The 15,923-nt window shown below is 45.5% G+C and overlaps 2 protein-coding genes across 2 annotated transcripts in view; one reads left to right on the forward strand and one right to left on the reverse strand.

Moving 5' to 3' along the window:
- The window catches only part of LOC306773998 (R3H domain-containing protein 1-like), a 63,062-nt gene extending 51,033 nt beyond the window's left edge, over window positions 1-12,029 (reverse strand). The window contains exons 1-2 of the mRNA XM_079263963.1: window positions 11,918-12,029; window positions 5,915-6,059 (exon numbers count right to left, since the gene is read on the reverse strand). The gene's annotated coding sequence lies outside the window, so the exon portion shown is untranslated. The remainder of the gene's footprint in view (window positions 1-5,914; window positions 6,060-11,917) is intronic.
- Window positions 12,030-12,295: 266 nt separating this feature from the next.
- Window positions 12,296-15,923, forward strand: part of zranb3 (zinc finger, RAN-binding domain containing 3) — a 146,182-nt gene continuing 142,554 nt past the window's right edge. Inside the window, exons 1-2 of the mRNA XM_079263659.1 lie at window positions 12,296-12,355; window positions 13,861-14,038. Coding sequence (XP_079119785.1) covers window positions 13,893-14,038 — 146 coding nt within the window. The 5' untranslated portion in view covers window positions 12,296-12,355; window positions 13,861-13,892. The remainder of the gene's footprint in view (window positions 12,356-13,860; window positions 14,039-15,923) is intronic.

Genomic DNA, 15,923 nt, shown 5'->3' on the forward strand with positions numbered 1-15,923 from the left:
ACACCCAGACGCCTGTCTGATGATGTCCACATCCTGCGGTTTTCAGTTTGTGGACATCATCTCATCAAGGTGAGAATTCATCTCCGAGTAAAAGTCTGAGGTGACCGGAGGTGAAGGATGATGCGCAGCTTGCGTTGTTTCTGGGAGACAAACATGCGTGTTACTTAGATTATTAATGGCTTCTGTCTGAATGGAGTTGGGTCTGGATTAGTGACGCTCTGTGTTTGACAACCCAGAAAGTCTCGGACGACAAACAGGCAGGACAAAAAGGAGAGGAGGCAGTTGGTGTCAGCGGTGCAGTCTGCGGTCATCAGTCACATTTTCTCCGCGCCGCCTCGCAGCTCGGCAGCTGTTCGGCCGGAGACAATGGACGTGACTGGAAAAGACGCAGCAGGAGTTTTTCTCTTGTGAGAAAAGATGTTTACAAGCTAGCGTTGGGTTTTTTCCTCCGTTTGGCGGGAGGTTATCAACTGGAAACACGCTTTATGTAGCACTTAGCCTAAAAACTCCATCGCTGGCGTCCCAGCAGCCATCTTACATCTTTGTCAACAGCTTCTCGGGAATGATAGACTTCAACTCTCTGGGTAAACCGATTGATAGTTTAGCCTTTAGGGGATTTACTGGCATTTTCCAGGTGTTTATATCCTGTCCAGGAGGTTTTCAGCCACAGAAAGCAGTGACTATATGTAAAATAATCATGATGAAGCCATTATTCATCACATTTCTGTGTTAAAATAAAGAAATTTCTGCATGAAGAGCTCCATTTGAACCCAGACATGATGATTTAGCCCTTTGATATCAAACTTTCCACAAATCAGAGAGCTGAAACTGATGGTAATGTCCAATCAGAAGGAGTCAAAGATCAACAAGTGAGCAGAAAAATGACAAATAATGGCACCGTATGGCTGGAATGAAGCCAAGAGGACGTTTCTGATGCTAAAAGCAGCTGAGTTGGAGCCGGTTGTGTGAGGATGAAAGATAAAGAGTAGCAGAAATAACTGTAAACAAGGAAAAGTCGAAATATGTAAATAGTTTCTGTTGTGTGTTTGAATAAAAATGTTTTTTTTTCTCCTGATATGTGTGTTATTTCTACAAAATACTGTTAGGAATAAAATCTGTTTGGCCTTTTTGGTTGGTCGTCATGCTGCTTTATGTATTTTTACATTAATCTGACGTGACTTTAGGATCATAATCTGATAAATGAGGCCGTCCTGAAATGTCTGGAAGTTGAAGAAAAACTTTTACGAGCATTTTTACGTTAAAAAACAAAACAAGGATTAGTAAACAGTAAAAATCCTCACATTAAACACGTTTTGTTGGAAAAGCGACGTTCTCAACTGAAAAGCGACGTTCTTACTGTTGTCGCATGTGCAGGAAGCGACGTTCTCAGCTGAAAAGCGACGTTCTTACTGTAGTCGCATGTGCAGGAAGCGACGTTCTCAGCTGAAAAGCGACGTTCTCAGCTGAAAAGCGACGTTCTTACTGTAGTCGCATGTGCAGGAAGCGACGTTCTCAACTGAAAAGCGACGTTCTTACTGTAGTCGCATGTGCAGGAAGCGACGTTCTCAACTGAAAAGCGACGTTCTTACTGTTGTCGCATGTGCAGGAAGCGACGTTCTCAGCTGAAAAGCGACGTTCTTACTGTAGTCGCATGTGCAGGAAGCGACGTTCTCAACTGAAAAGCGACGTTCTTACTGTTGTCGCACGTGCAGGAAGCGACGTTCTTACTGTTGTCGTATGTGCAGGAAGCGACGTTCTTACTGTTGTCGCACGTGCAGGAAGCGACGTTCTCAGCTGAAAAGCGACGTTCTTACTGTTGTCGCAAGTGCAGGAAGCGACGTTCTCAGCTGAAAAGCGACGTTCTTACTGTTGTCGTATGTGCAGGAAGCGACGTTCTTACTGTTGTCGCACGTGCAGGAAGCGACGTTCTCAACTGAAAAGCGACGTTCTTACTGTTGTCGCACGTGCAGGAAGCGACGTTCTCAGCTGAAAAGCGACGTTCTTACTGTTGTCGTATGTGCAGGAAGCGACGTTCTCAACTGAAAAGCGACGTTCTTACTGTTGTCGCACGTGCAGGAAGCGACGTTCTCAGCTGAAAAGCGACGTTCTTACTGTTGTCGTATGTGCAGGAAGCGACGTTCTTACTGTTGTCGCACGTGCAGGAAGCGACGTTCTCAACTGAAAAGCGACGTTCTTACTGTTGTCGCACGTGCAGGAAGCGACGTTCTCAGCTGAAAAGCGACGTTCTTACTGTTGACGTATGTGCAGGAAGCGATGTTCTCAGCTGAAAAGCGACGTTCTTACTGTTGTCGTATGTGCAGGAAGCGACGTTCTTACTGTTGTCGCACGTGCAGGAAGCGACGTTCTCAGCTGAAAAGCGACGTTCTTACTGTTGTCGCACGTGCAGGAAGCGACGTTCTCAACTGAAAAGCGACGTTCTTACTGTTGTCGCACGTGCAGGAAGCGACGTTCTCAACTGAAAAGCGACGTTCTTACTGTTGTCGCACGTGCAGGAAGCGACGTTCTCAGCTGAAAAGCGACGTTCTTACTGTTGTCGCACGTGCAGGAAGCGACGTTCTCAGCTGAAAAGCGACGTTCTTACTGTTGTCGCACATGCAGGAAGCGACGTTCTCAGCTGAAAAGCGACGTTCTTACTGTTGTCGCATGTGCAGGAAGCGACGTTCTTACTGTTGTCGCACGTGCAGGAAGCGACGTTCTCAACTGAAAAGCGACGTTCTTACTGTTGTCGCAAGTGCAGGAAGCGACGTTCTCAGCTGAAAAGCGACGTTCTTACTGTTGTCGCAAGTGCAGGAAGCGACGTTCTCAGCTGAAAAGCGACGTTCTTACTGTTGTCGCACGTGCAGGAAGCGACGTTCTCAACTGAAAAGCGACGTTCTTACTGTTGTCGCACGTGCAGGAAGCGACGTTCTCAACTGAAAAGCGACGTTCTTACTGTTGTCGCAAGTGCAGGAAGCGACGTTCTCAGCTGAAAAGCGACGTTCTTACTGTTGTCGCATGTGCAGGAAGCGACGTTCTTACTGTTGTCGCACGTGCAGGAAGCGACGTTCTCAACTGAAAAGCGACGTTCTTACTGTTGTCGTATGTGCAGGAAGCGACATTCTCAGCTGAAAATTGACTGGTTTTACCTCCAGTCATATCTGTGTAATGCCACGACCTTCCTTTGTTGATGTCACGGTGCAAGTTCATCCTGCTGATCTGATCTCATTATGCGCGCCTCATGCGGGGTTTACATCCACACACAGATGCAGGAGAAGGGCGGAGGGGGGGACGACGACATCTGCTACATGAGAGCTATGATTAATAGGTTAATTAGAAACGGGCTCTTCAAATTTACTTTGCGCGTCAGGACTGGATCCACATGGCAGAGTTTGGAGGTGACTGGCTACGCGACTTCCACACATTTTCAGCGAAAGCGAGTTTTTCTTCGTCCCAAAGAGCCGAGGAAGCGGTTCCTTAAAACGAACTGATCTCCGGAGCCTCTCCACTGGAACAAACCTCCCGCTAAGCGACTGCTGGGTGAGGTTAACAGGATGGGGGGGGGGGGGGGGGGGGGGGGGGGGGGGTGGTTTCAGGGGAACACATCGAATTTCCAATGACCTGTCAGAGTTTTGAGCGGAGAGGGGGGGTGCGGGGTGCGGGGCAACACCGGCTGCTGCTTTACATTATTTTCCCATTCTGAAAGACAACAGCTTAATACACCAGAGTGCGGCGCTCGTCTCTGAATATTTAGAGTCTGTCGCTGACATTTTGATGAGTGAAGTCTCCCGAGTCGCCGTGTTGGGAGATTTGCAATATTGGACAGACATTTTCAAGAGCCGGGCATGTGATGGATATCCATTTTGTCTCTCACCGAATCATTCATTCCTCCAAACACATTTTTATCAGGGGACCAGAGCGCTGCACTAAATTTGGCCCGAGGACTTTGATGTATTTGTATTTCAGCGCCTAGTCTCTCATGGCGGAGGTAATTGCACTGTGAGCCTGTTTGGAATCTCTGATGTTCTGACTGCATAAATAATATGGATCATCATCTGGTCCTTGGTGTTGCATTAAGAAATTCAATGAGTAGCAAACAGGCCTCTTATGAGTCGGCCTGAAAACAGGTATCACCATCTGAGACGTAGAACTATATCCATTTATGGCAGCTGAAACTATCTAATGACGCAGATGCTCGTATCCAATCGAAGCGATCGTGGCAATTTCACAATGACGTGCTTGACGTTAAGGGCTTAAAGGATATTTTAACTGGTTTTTGGAGAAAAGGGTTGTGGTATATCAAATAAAATAATGATGCATTCTCATTTTGACTTGTTAGACGTGAGATCGGTGGAGGTGATCAATAGTTATTGATTAAAGCTGTAGGACTTTGTGTATAAATTTAGGTATGAGAATGTATTACTGACAATAAAAGCATGTTCTTTATGAAATATGAGCGGTGTTTCCTCTTGGTTTGTGGCATGGGGTGGGCGGTTGTACCAGCTGATTGATGGATGGAGGGGGTGGGGAGGTTAGTTGACGACAGTGGTCGATTATTGGTGGTGTGCAGAGCAAGATGCACTGATTTGGACCATAGCCTGTATATAAAGAGATGGATGGAGCCTCCGTGACATCACCTATAGGTTTCTGAAGAGCTGAATTGAAGCTCGGTGGGCGGTCATGTTGTTAACCGGCTAAAAAAAACCGCGGTTGTTCTACATTCTTATGACTTGAAGCAGGAGATTGGGTACCTGTCAATCAAAAGGACACACCCCTAAATATGTCAAATTTCGAGATTAAATTACTTTTAAATGGGAGAGTTAGAAAAAAGTCACTCTGTGAAGTTGGTCTTTTTAACATGGGAGTCTATGGGGATTCGCTCTGTTTTGCAACCCCTAATGGATGAAGAGGGAACTGCAGTTTTATGCACTTCCTCATAGGCTTCACTCTTTAACCGCCGAAGGCTCCGTCCATCTTTCATACACGGTCTATGATTTGGACACATAAAATAATTTTCTTACCTTCAGTTTTAGATATTTAAAAAAACTGCATTTAAGTAGCTTTTAATCGAGGTAATGAACTACATGACTACATTAGACAGGATTCATTTTTTTATAGACTGCCTGTAAATCAGTCTCATTTATAAGAGTTTAATAATAAATGTCAACTGACTACTTTCTGTATATGCAATTAGAGACAAAGGACTGGTTAACCATTTTATTGGTTGCAACTAGGATCAATATATACATCTCAACACCTGATTTCTGTTCAGCTTAAACCAGAAAACTTTAGTCTGATACAAGATCATGAGCAGATGTTCAATGCACATTCGTCAGTATGTCATTTTGTAAGGTTTTATAGAAATATTTTATTATTTTATCATTTTAGGGTTTTTTTTTTTGTCAGTTTTATTGCTCAGTCTGGATGGAAGTCCAGAAATGTTCTCGAAACCTTCCATAGTGGTGTCATGTGAGAATACAAACGTCTTCTGCAGGGATTTTCTTACCCAGGATCTCTGGATTTTCAGCAGGTGAGACGACATATGAAGTCTTTCCCCACCGCTGATAACCAGAGTCACAGTAACACGATAAGAAGCATCACCTGGCTGCGTGTACAGAACACACTGCTCCTCCTCCTCCTCCTGACAGGAGAACACGTCTCCCGCAGAAAGTTTCCTGCTGTGACGTCCAACGACTGGACCAAACTGTCCTTGTGTCTTTCCAGTCATTTTATTCAGATTATTTACAATTTGGAAGAATTTACAGATAAGAGCGGATAAAACACTTTTAAATGTGTGTGTGGAAAGTTAGTAACTTCAGATCTGATCTGGCTGACGACTTTTCCACTACACCAGTGGTGTACTGGTTCCATCTGGTCGCCTGGTTTAGAAAAGACGCAAGAAAGAGAAGGGACGTACGTGTTGCGTAGCCGGTGGTGGTCGTGGCTGGTGACGTCAAAGAGGCGGAGCCAACCGATGCCATCCAAGACTTCTCTGCCCATGCCTGCTTCAGCTGCTCTGCACAGCGAGCCGGGCCTCCGACACCCTCATGACCCCTGCAGACCTGCAAAGCGAAGAGGCACACGACGGGGAGGGTGGGGGTTAGTGCTGTGGTGTTCGGAGCGAGCAGGGTCGAAGGTCACGCAGCGCTGTCACAGAGTTTATGTGGCCTGACAGGAGTCAGAAAGTCAGCAACTCTGACATATTCTTGTGCGGAGAGAGGACCCTCAGCATGGCAAGTGTTTGTTTCTGGGCCTTGGCGTGCCTTTGCACCATAAATAATGGATGAGATTGGGAGAAGGCACCCCTGCCAACCTCGTAAAAACCAAGCATTAGGCATTCAGAGCGCAGCGAGGGGGGGGGGTGAAACATAGCATCTCTCTGCTTCAAACCTTTTGCTGGCACATAAATTTACTTTGTTTTCTAGCAAATTCCTCCTGATCTGAACCAAGAGAGATCTCCACACCTGAACTGCTTCATGCTTCAATATGGAGCCAACATGTTTCTAAACAACCTACAGAGGATTTCCATCAACCCAAACCTCTTCTGAGCAGCAGAACCGAAACCTAAATCAGCTCAGAGGACACAATGATCACCTGATAAACGAACCCAACCCTTCATTAGATCAGATCTCCGTCTCAGCATGAACTCCCACGATCTTCCTCCCTCTGAACTTCCTCATCTTCTCCTTCTGACACTTGTGGCTGCAGACGGCGCCGCAGACGGACACGACGAGCGTCTTGCTTTGGTTTAAACAGGAAAACCTTTCGTTAAAAGCTAAAGTTGGGCTGTTTTCAGGCTTCTGTGGGGCGGGTCCGGAGTATCGCTGCTGCCGCTCCAGAGCAGGTGAAACGTCTGAAGTGTGAAAATGTGGAACCCGCTCTGTGTTTCCGTGCGGATCCTGCAGACATCACACCAGCAGAGTGTGAAAATTGCTGCGGCCGCTCGGGGCTTGATGGCTGCAGAACTTCACACCGAGTCTGTGGAGTAAATAACGCTCCTCTTTCTCTGTTTAATGGGGAAAAACACACACACAACACATCCCCATTAAAAGCTTCTAACACTGCCTGATTCCTGCACACACACACAGTCTCATGCAGTGGTGAACTTGTGGAGATGAGACGCTCCACCTGCCACTGCGCCGTCTCGTATGGTGCCGTAGCTGACAGGGAGTGGTTCATAGGTGTTAAAATCACCGCAGCAACCATAAAGAGCCTCCGAGAACGTTCAGTGGCACGCGACCGCCATCGCCGCACCCGACGGCTTGCACGCGTCAAACCCTGCTTATCAGCACACAACGCAAACTCATGCACCCGTTAAAATGCTTTTACGTCCAATTAAAGGCGTCAGAAACGAAGCCTGCGTTGAAACAATCAGCTATAAAATCTGAAGACAGTCAGCTGGAGCAGAAATACTCGGTTTTAATGGAAATGAATACTTAGAACAAGTAAACGCAGCCGTCTGAGCTGAGTTAACGGCCTGCTCTCATGGACTTATGTCTATTTTCTCATCATGAAACATTTAAGAGCTGGCTGGAGATGTCACACACACACACACACACACACACACACACACACACACACACACACACACACACACAAAGTCCTCTGTAATGCACCCGCTGCACAAGCTGGCCTTCCCATCCCACACCTCTGCCCTGTTCTGCTCCGCTATGCCAGCATGGGAGCTCGTGTCTGGGCTGTGAGCGGCTCATGCAGAGGTGAAGGACCCTCCATGCGGTCCTTCCACCTGCTACGCCGCTCTTGGCTCTATTCTGGGCAGAGAACGAAGAGATAAGTGGAAGCAGAGGCGGATAAGAAGCCTTCACCTTTGCAAGCTTTTGTGTAATCTCAAAACAAAGTGAGAAAGTGCAGCATCTTCCTGCACAAAGTCACGGACAAAAACAAAACAATCCCCCCCTTTTTTTCTTTTTTCCTTTTTTACTGCGGCTGATGAGGTTCTGAGCATCACATGAAAAGGACAACGCCGGGAGCGCGGCCAAACAGCTGGGATGCTGCGTGCAGACACGCCGAATACTAAACAGACCTCTATTCACTCATCATCACTCAGAGACAAAAGCTGAGGCTGTTAGAAAAGGTGAAGTGCACGTCTGCTTTGTGCTCCCTCCTGTTAATTAAAAAAAAAAAGCAGCTAAAAGATCCTCAATTAGAGGCCGAGTTCCAAACCAAGCAAGGCTGCATGACGCGCAGCCTGATTAATGAAATCAGGCGTCAAATAAACAGTCAATTACGTTAATAACGCCGGTTCGTGTTCCTGGCGCTGCCATAAAAATCGATTTCGGCGTTTTGCTTAACTGAGTAACTAATCTCCCGTTTTCTAAGCATTTCTGCTAATTGCAAAGCAAGGAGAGTGCAGGCTGGGGAGCGGCATAATTGGAGCACAGGACGATTAGGGTAAAGCCGATGAAATTATATGTCTTTCAGATGCTGCTTGCCTCAATTTCAGGCCGACTTGAGTCGGTGTCAGTAGAAGGAACTGCTTGTAATAGCCCAGAAAAAAAACACATAAACAGGCACAAATGAGCCCCTAATTGCGCCGCTCTCTTTGCCTTCGGGTTGCATAAGGCAGAGCGGCGCAGCAGAGGTGCAGCCAGCCAGCCTTAATAAATTAAATCTACAACAGAGCATGTAGGTAATCCATTACCCATCCCTGAGGAGCGCTTCCACAGAATATCAATCTGAGCAATTAGAGGCAAAACAATAAGCACAAAACCCGAAGAAAAACTAACATGCAACTGCAGCAGTTTCGTCTGTGGAGAGAGTAATAACTAAAAAGTCATTAAAAGTCCATTTAGAGAGAGACAACACCTGCACCTGGCTCATCTGGGTTCATTATCCGTGGAATGAAAAGCAGAAACAAACGCAGAGAGGTTTCACCACATCAGCAAATTCTCCGTTTCACCTGCTTGAAGCGAAGAAAAGCCGCAAACAGAGTCTGAAGCGCCGATACCGGACCAATAATAAACAGTTTTTCTCGTTTTAACATGGAAGAAAGAAATCTTAACGGTGGAGAGATGGATGTGAAAGAAGCTCGACGGATGTCGGGTGACTACGAGAGTCGCTGCAGGACGTACCTGCGTGCCCGGCAGCTCTGCCCTCCATCCCTTCTGCTGCGAGAGCGTTTAGTTTCCATCGTACAGGAGGCACTATCTGCTGGAGAGGAGGCTGGAGTCGACTCCCAGCTCGCTCCTCCTGCCTGCTGCCTCCTGCACTCCTGCCTCGATCGAGTGAGAGTGGAAGACGGGAGAGGAGAGTGTAAAGGGAGAGGGTGTCACAGAGAGAGAGAGAGAGAGAGAGAGAAGGAGGGAGGGAGGGGAAGAGCGCTGTGCGAACACTCGTCTACCTGCCACAACCCATCAAGCCAACCAGCCTTGGAGACAACGCCAAATCAACAGCTGGCCTCTGTGTGATGTCAGAGCCCGAGCAGCCAGTCGCCGCCGCCGAGGCCGGACGGCGCTACGGAGAGCCGACTGAACCAAAGTCCCTGGCTAAATGGGGCTCTTCATTAGCTGCTCTGCTTTAGGATGGAGGCGGGGGAGGAAAGGGAGGAGGAGAGGGCAGCCAGGGACATGGGATGGATTGAAGGAGACTGAGAGGAAGAGGAGAAAAAAAGTGAGAGGGTGGGAGGTGAAGCTGTTCGAAAGACAAGCAAAGAAAAGAGGCGAAAAAAAGGAGAAACGGGGAGCGGCATGTCTGTGGCCAGATAGGTAGTGGAAGACCAGGTGGGGAGTCGGTGGGAGGCGCTGGCTGCTGTGCAGCCGAGCTGTTCACTGGGCCGCCTTCCCACTCAAGTCGGCGCCCTGTAAAATCCCAGCAACCTGAAACACTGCCGGTTACCGCGACGCCGCAATCAAACCTGCAAAATCCGTCGCCAACCTTCCCCATTTCCTCTAAACCTAACTTTTTTTATGAAGGCAGCACAGAATCATCACGTCTCCATTCAGCTTCCTCCTGTCAGGAACATTTTCAGACCTTTAATCCTCACCTTACGGACAAGCTGTCCGCAAATCACAAACAAACCCAAGTCTAGACCGCCATAATGTGATTGTTTTCGTCCTTTCAGTCACTCAGACTTCAACAGCAAACACAGTGGGAGGAAAAGTTCCTGCTGTCACTTAGCAACCAACACCAGGCTGCGACAAAAAAACAAAAAAAAAAAACCCAAAAAACAAAAACCCACTCCGATCCAATCCGGCCTCGTAATTGGACCATTCGTTATGCCAGGTCTCTGAAGAATTTATTTCTGCGCTTTCTTAATCCCACGGAAAGGTCACTGATTGAACAAACAATTTATGGATGGGCAGATGAATTATTTAATGGTCCAAATATTAGAAGAACGAGAGATTTCCACCCCGCCGCCAGGGAAGGCGATGAATAATTTAGTCATCAGGCCACGTCTTTGGTGAAAGCTATTACATAGCAACCTCAACCTCAATGTGCGATAATGTCATCAGCTCTAAATACACGCTAACCTGTGTAATGAACGGTCAACAGAGCGGCCGCTGGGAGAAACTGGTGGGACAAACAGTTATTAGCACATATTTTAAGCTCTGGGAAGGCAGAGCACAGAAGAGGCATTTCAGATATGATTTCACGCCTATAGCACTCGCTAATGTCCTCACCAGCAGTAAACATGGTAAACATACCTCTGTTGCACAGCCACAAACAAATATAACTGATCCACTCTGGCTGAAAAAGATGATAAGTGTAGGAAGATTGTGGGGAAAAAGTATCCGTATGTGTAACTTTACACATCTCCTCCAGCATCCACCCACCAGGCTCCGCCGTACCTTCATAAAAATGACACCATCATGTTTAGGCTCATTGGTGGCAAGTCGCAGGCTCACACCGCCACCTCCATCAATTCCAACAAAGTCAATGAGGCAATTATTATCTGGGCTGCTGCGTCTCTATTAGAAAAGTTATGGCTTATTTATTAAGCAAGCATGAATTTGGGTTATTGGATTTATGATTTATGGCCTTTGACGAGGACAAAGCTGGTTCAAGTCAGCTTTTCCTGTAAACTTTCACAATTAGACCAGCAATGGAGCACTGCTGATTTATGTAAATGATCATTACTAATGTGAAACTAACATAAGAGCAATTTTAGATAAATTTGTATTGAGTTTTAAACCTGAATGGCTTTCTGCTTTCCTCTTCTCTTTGAATCTGTGCAAAAACTGGGTGAAATTTCGTTTATTTTGTTGTTTTCTGTTGAGATTCCGTCTATTTCAAATGAAAAGACATGAATATGAACATAATAAATAATTATAAATGCAATGCCACACACAAGACATAGAATATTAACCAAAATATATCGATCTTCAATCACTTTAAGCTGAAGTCACGCCTTTCAATTACGAATCCGTCACACCAACCTTCCCTGGCAAAATGGACAATTTTAAGTTTTATTTAAATCAGCAGGCCTACAAATCCAATACTTTAAATATTGCGTTACTTTCTAAATGAATATATAGAAAACTACCATTCGGCTTATAGAAGATTTTCCTACTTAGCACATAAATCCAATTATAACCCGATTTGTTCACGTAGCAAACATTAGCGCACCGACCCTTGCGGCAAATGGGGAGAAACAGTCGCGACAGGCCTAAAAGTTCGCGAATTAAGCTGTATTTTTCTCCACCTCACTGTTTGGTTTTTCTGGATAGCGCCGTATTGATGCATCTGTTAAGAATTTATATCTGTTTTTGTCAGATGCGAGGTGTGTGCTGTTACAGAAACGCAAGGGGACAGAATGACTTTCCATTTGGGTCGCGTCGGGGCTAAGCTAACGACCCTTTACCCGGCGCCGTGGCTTGCTAACGCCGGATAGAATCATGTCATATGTCGCAAAGCAGAAACTGCTGGGCAGGAAAACTGCAGATATCTTATGATGCCTTACCGCTTTGCTTTACAATCGCTGAACGGCTGTTGTTCCTACAGTGTGAAGTTGCTACTGTTTGTGGAAGAGTGAAGGAGACACAGCGCCCAGCAGCCTTGCTTGTGCGTCAGATACTCACGCTTTGAGACGCAGCGTGTTCAAATTATGTCACGTCTTGTCCGAGAGATTTTTTTTTCTCGGAGTGACAGCACAGATGCGCACTTTCGGTCTGACAAAAGCGTAATCTGTTTGACATCTCTATAATGATTATGTAATTCTAACATACTTTTATGTAATTTGTGTTTTAAGAAGACAGCAGAAAGTGATACATGCTTGTGTTGCCAGTAAATAAGGGGTGCCCGGTGTTGTAAACCGAGTGTACCTTGGAGATACCGCGAAACTGTTCTCGTGTCCGAAGCTAGTCTGCTAAAATCCATCTGACTGCAGCTGTTTCACCCGGTAGGCAAACCTCGCATAATGTATAAACATATTATGTTGGTCTCTCTTTATCTAGCTAATCAAACACTTACTTGTATGATAAATTAGCTCATTAGTCACTTTAACATGGCAGCGCTGAAATTTGACTTCAACTTTGAAGGTAGAACAACTTAAACGTGCACAAAATGCATGTAATAAAAACACATAAATATGACTACTTATGTTGGAATACATGTCCTTAACTTTTATTATTTAAAAGGTGCAGTTCGTGCAATTTAGTTAAATTTAACGGGTTTTTATTTTTGTAAGTCTACTTCACTTCCTGTTTGCTCAGTTGCTACATCCGTGCTAATCTAGCACATTTTTAACTCGTGTTGGAAAGTCCGTTTCTTTTCAAAGATGCAGCTGTTTTGGTTCGTCTCTTTGAGATTTGGCTCCCAAATTAATAATTTAGTATCACTCTTATATTTTAGCCTAATTTAGCAACAATGATTGCTTTGTATGTGGGTAAATAACAGGCAGTGTTAACAACTTGTGGTCAAAACTTAACACTGCCCACTACTGCAGTTCCCCCTTCATCCGCTAGGGGCTGGCTGCAAAACAAAGCGAATCCCTATAGACTCCCGTGTTAAAAAGACCAACTTCACAGCAGAAATAAACATGTTTACAGCCTCGTTCAAAAATCCATTTTGGTCAGGTTTACCTTCATGACAACTGTGGGGGGAGTGAATTTTTTTTTCTAGCTCGCCTGTTTAAAGTAATTTAATCTCAAAGTTAGACATATTTAGGGGCGTGTCCTTTTGATTGACAGGTACCCGATCTTCCGTCAGAAGAATGTAGAGCAACCGCCGTTTTTAACCGGTTAACAACGTGACTTAGCTTTAGCCCGCTGACCTCTGTTACATGGATACCTCCCATTAGGTCGGTTAGCTTTTAGCTACAGAAATCTAGGAGTTGGCTCAATGTCAATCATCCACCATGAATGACGCTCACAGCCCCCCTCTCACCTCCACCTTTTTGCCCATATTTGTATTTTCCGGGCGAGACGACACGCAGGCCCCTGCCAATGGCGATGGTAGGAACCGCCCACCGAGCTTCAATTCAGCTCTTCAGAAACCTATGGGTGACGTCATGGAGGCTACGTCCATCTTTTTATATGAAGTCTTTGGTCAAAATGCAGAAGTGAACTCTGAACTCACTTCTGCGCACTAGTAGATGAACTGATGAATAACCATGCCAACGTAAAAGACACGTGGATGAACATTTAAAACGGATTTCCACATTTACGTATGTGTAAGAGCAGAAATGGGAGTTAAAACAGTAAAGTTATGCTCGCGGGGAATCTCTGTCATGTCTCCACGGAGCAGTCGTATATGAATTGCATATACATGAGTGAAAAGTAATGTGTGTGTTTAAACTAATTATTCTGTATGCTAAACAAAATAGCTTCTTCATGCCGTTGATGTATTTCATTCTTATCCACTTTTACTTTTTGTTATAATTGAATATATTTACATATTTTCCAGCTTGAGTTGGGAATCCTGATGAGGCCTTACTGATGGAAACTGGAAACGATGTCCAGCAGACGTCTTGCCCTGATACAAGATGGTCGCAGCAACTGTCAGGACTTCCTCACAAACTCCTGCAGCGCCTGATGCCTTTCCAAAGGGAGGGAGTGGAGTTTGCTTTGTCGAGGAATGGACGGTGAGCAGTGCTGCCACTTGGATTCTGTATTTGCACCATCTTTCATACTGAAACTTCAAATACTCAGCCTAGTTGCAAAACTTTATATGACCATCTACAGAGAATCTAACACTTCCTACACTGCAGCATCATGTATTGTTTCATCTAATATAACAATTTTGTGTAGATAAGTTGCCTAATGAAGCCTTAAAGTACAGCAGTTCCACTTCACTTATATAATGAAACCAAAATGGCAATTTCCCACCTTATGGTTGCAGAGAATGCAAAAGAAGAGTCAAAACTGAACACCAGAATACAAATCTGAATCTGTGTTGTCAGAGCGAGTCCATCTGCATCTTTTAAACCAGATACCCGTCCATGTGAAGTGTCATAGATGACTTCAAGCGTCTGTTTGGCTGTCTCTCGCATTAACTGGCGGAACAGACCAGGACTTGACCGTTTCTTACTGACCGAGCAGTCGATGGGCACTCGAGTTGTGGTGGAAGGTCAGCACAGGGGGAGCCAATCTGTGATGCGGAGCAGCCATATTGATTTAGAAACACTGGGAGGTGGTGCTTTCTTGCACGGCTGGGTCAGGAGTCAATTGGCTCTCGTTGCATCATGTGGACAATCACCATGGTCAATTGGCATCGGTGTGACAGTAAGAGCAGAGAAGGGAGGGTGTCTGAAATTGTCTTAGCAGAAGATGGCTAGAAGGAGGGAGGTGTGATGTAATATATGCTGATATAATCTTTAAGGTCTAAGTTTCTTACACAGTATTGATTATGGGTGTGTGTTTGGTTGATGATAAGATGTAAATATGTGTCTGTCTGGGCCAAAATGTCTTGTTGACATCAGAGGAGAATGGAGAGACTCGTTGGAGATGATAGGAAGACAAGAGGAAGTCCAGTCAGAACCAAGATGTGCAGAATATAATCTGAACACACAACACGTCCAAACTTGAAGCAGATGGTCTCCAGCAGCAGAAGACCACACCGGGTTCACTCCTGTCAGCTAAGAACAGGAAACTGAGGCTGAAATTCACACAGACTCAGCAGAACTGGACAATGGAAGATGGAGAAACGTTGTTGGTCTGATGAGTCTCCATTTCAGCTCCACATTCACATGGTAGGATCAGAATCTGCTGGAAACATCATGACAACATGGATCCATCCTGCCGTCAGGATCAACGCTTCAGGCTGCTGCTGGTGGAATGGTGTAGATGATGTTTTCTTTTTGCCCATTTGACCACCATGACCTGGTGGTCAAATGGGCCAAATGGGATGGACATGGTTGCTGCCGACCATGTCCATCCCTTTATGAGCACAGTGTAGCGTCTTCTAATGGAAACTTCCAGCAGGATGATGCACCATGTCACAAAGCTCACATCATCTCCACCATGGCGATGAGTTCACTGTCCTCCAACGGCCTCCACAATCCATCCATCCATCAACTGAATGTGGTGGAACGGGAGATTGTCATCGCAATGAGGGGGACAAGCTCACAGTCCCAACAACAGACTCCGACACAACTAATTTTTTCCCCTGTGCAAGAATCAGGATAAAGATTACAGAATAAAGAATAGAGTCAACAAGCAAAAGCAGCATCAAGTCGTGACGAAACGGCTCATAATAACCTCCAGACACGAACGCTTAAACAGGCATTATCTCTGAAACGTAATACGGCCATAATACCTGTAGATGGAAGGAGATCACTGCTGCCGTTGCCAAGCATGACTGACACATAACTGATGACTGACAAAAAATTACACAAACAATTTTATATCATTATGTATATTGTTATGGGGATATAAAATGAGCTATATCTTGATATGAGATTTTGGTCATATCCATAGACTGTTTATAAAAAGATGAACGTAACCTCCGTGACGTCACCCATAGGTTTC

The sequence above is a fragment of the Telmatherina bonti genome (genome assembly GCF_933228915.1).
Source record: "Telmatherina bonti genome assembly, chromosome: 24".
In the NCBI taxonomy this organism is placed as follows: domain Eukaryota; kingdom Metazoa; phylum Chordata; class Actinopteri; order Atheriniformes; family Telmatherinidae; genus Telmatherina; species Telmatherina bonti.